This window comes from Volvox carteri (assembly GCF_000143455.1).
Source record: "Volvox carteri f. nagariensis unplaced genomic scaffold VOLCAscaffold_6, whole genome shotgun sequence".
Taxonomy (NCBI): domain Eukaryota; kingdom Viridiplantae; phylum Chlorophyta; class Chlorophyceae; order Chlamydomonadales; family Volvocaceae; genus Volvox; species Volvox carteri.
Window position 1 is genome coordinate 1,127,114 of NW_003307549.1, and position 1,079 is coordinate 1,128,192.

General features: G+C 51.7%; 2 protein-coding genes across 2 annotated transcripts in view; both read right to left on the reverse strand.

Annotated features, from left to right (window-relative positions):
• VOLCADRAFT_57157 (uncharacterized protein) overlaps positions 1 to 283 on the reverse strand; it is a gene marked incomplete at both ends in the record, with an annotated part of 18,605 nt that extends 18,322 nt beyond the window's left edge. Inside the window, one exon of the mRNA XM_002947458.1 lies at positions 154 to 283. Coding sequence (XP_002947504.1) covers positions 154 to 283 — 130 coding nt within the window. The remainder of the gene's footprint in view (positions 1 to 153) is intronic.
• Positions 284 to 798: 515 nt separating this feature from the next.
• VOLCADRAFT_87690 (uncharacterized protein) overlaps positions 799 to 1,079 on the reverse strand; it is a gene marked incomplete at both ends in the record, with an annotated part of 4,746 nt that continues 4,465 nt past the window's right edge. Inside the window, one exon of the mRNA XM_002947459.1 lies at positions 799 to 867. Coding sequence (XP_002947505.1) covers positions 799 to 867 — 69 coding nt within the window. The remainder of the gene's footprint in view (positions 868 to 1,079) is intronic.

A 1,079-nucleotide genomic window follows, 5' to 3' on the forward strand; every position in this document is an offset into this window, starting at 1 on the left:
TGCTTTCGTTCAGCCAAGGCTGCGTAAGGATAGCACCCACCACCCAAAAGCCACAAGCCACAAGGAATCAGCCAGGCGAGTGATTATAATCAGCCAGGCATTTACATTCATACTTGTTGAAGTCCCCTTACACCACCACAGATTGCGCGTCACGTCGCGCTATCAGCAAGCAGGTATGTATGGTCACACAGATATGCATGGTCACACAGATGTGTATGGTCACACAGATATACACTTCCTGGCCACATGCCCGGGAAAAATAAAGAGCTAATGAGGCGGGCATGCGTTGGCTGTAGATGTGGTGTATACGTATTTGGCCCAATCGTCGGGGGTGCGTGTGTACGCACGTCCTGTACGATTTGTACGTGTACGGTGTACGGTGTACGGTGTACGCCAAATGCTTGCCACGCGCGAAGCTGCATGTCTGTGTGGGTGTGGCGCAGTGGTTAGCGCGTAGGTCTCATAGCTGTTATCGTGCTGTGACTTGGACTATCCTAAGGTCGAGTGTTCGACACCCTCCACCCACAACCGCTCGTGTAGCTCAGTGGAAGAGCACCCGTTTAGTAAGCGGGAGGTCTCGAGATCAAAACTCGACATGAGCAGCACATCGCTCTTGCGCGGGACATATCCGCTCTGGCTTTTCCATAACATGATCCATCCTGGTGTGTACGTGTGCGTGTATGTATGTGTGTGTACGTGTACACGTTGGTGCATGTGTACATGGGGTATTTGGTCGTAGCTAGCCAGAACATGCATGCCGGGACAGCACAGCAGCAACACGAAGGCGGCAGCATGGAATTATTCATCCCTTGCTTGTGCCTGTTGCTGGTCCCTGCCGTTGGACACGTACTCGTAATGCACGAAATGCTGCAGTCAGCCGTGTATAGCCTTTTCTAGGCGTTTAGGGTTTCAAGGACCCTAAAAACCCTAGAAACACTAGCTATCACCGCAAAAAGCAGCTATTCAACGACTAGCATCGGTTGAGTAGATCGGTGAGGTTTTGGTTGTTGGCTGTGACCATGGATGGCACTCGTGCATGCAGGATCTGCATTTTCTGAGAGACACAGCGCGACGAACAC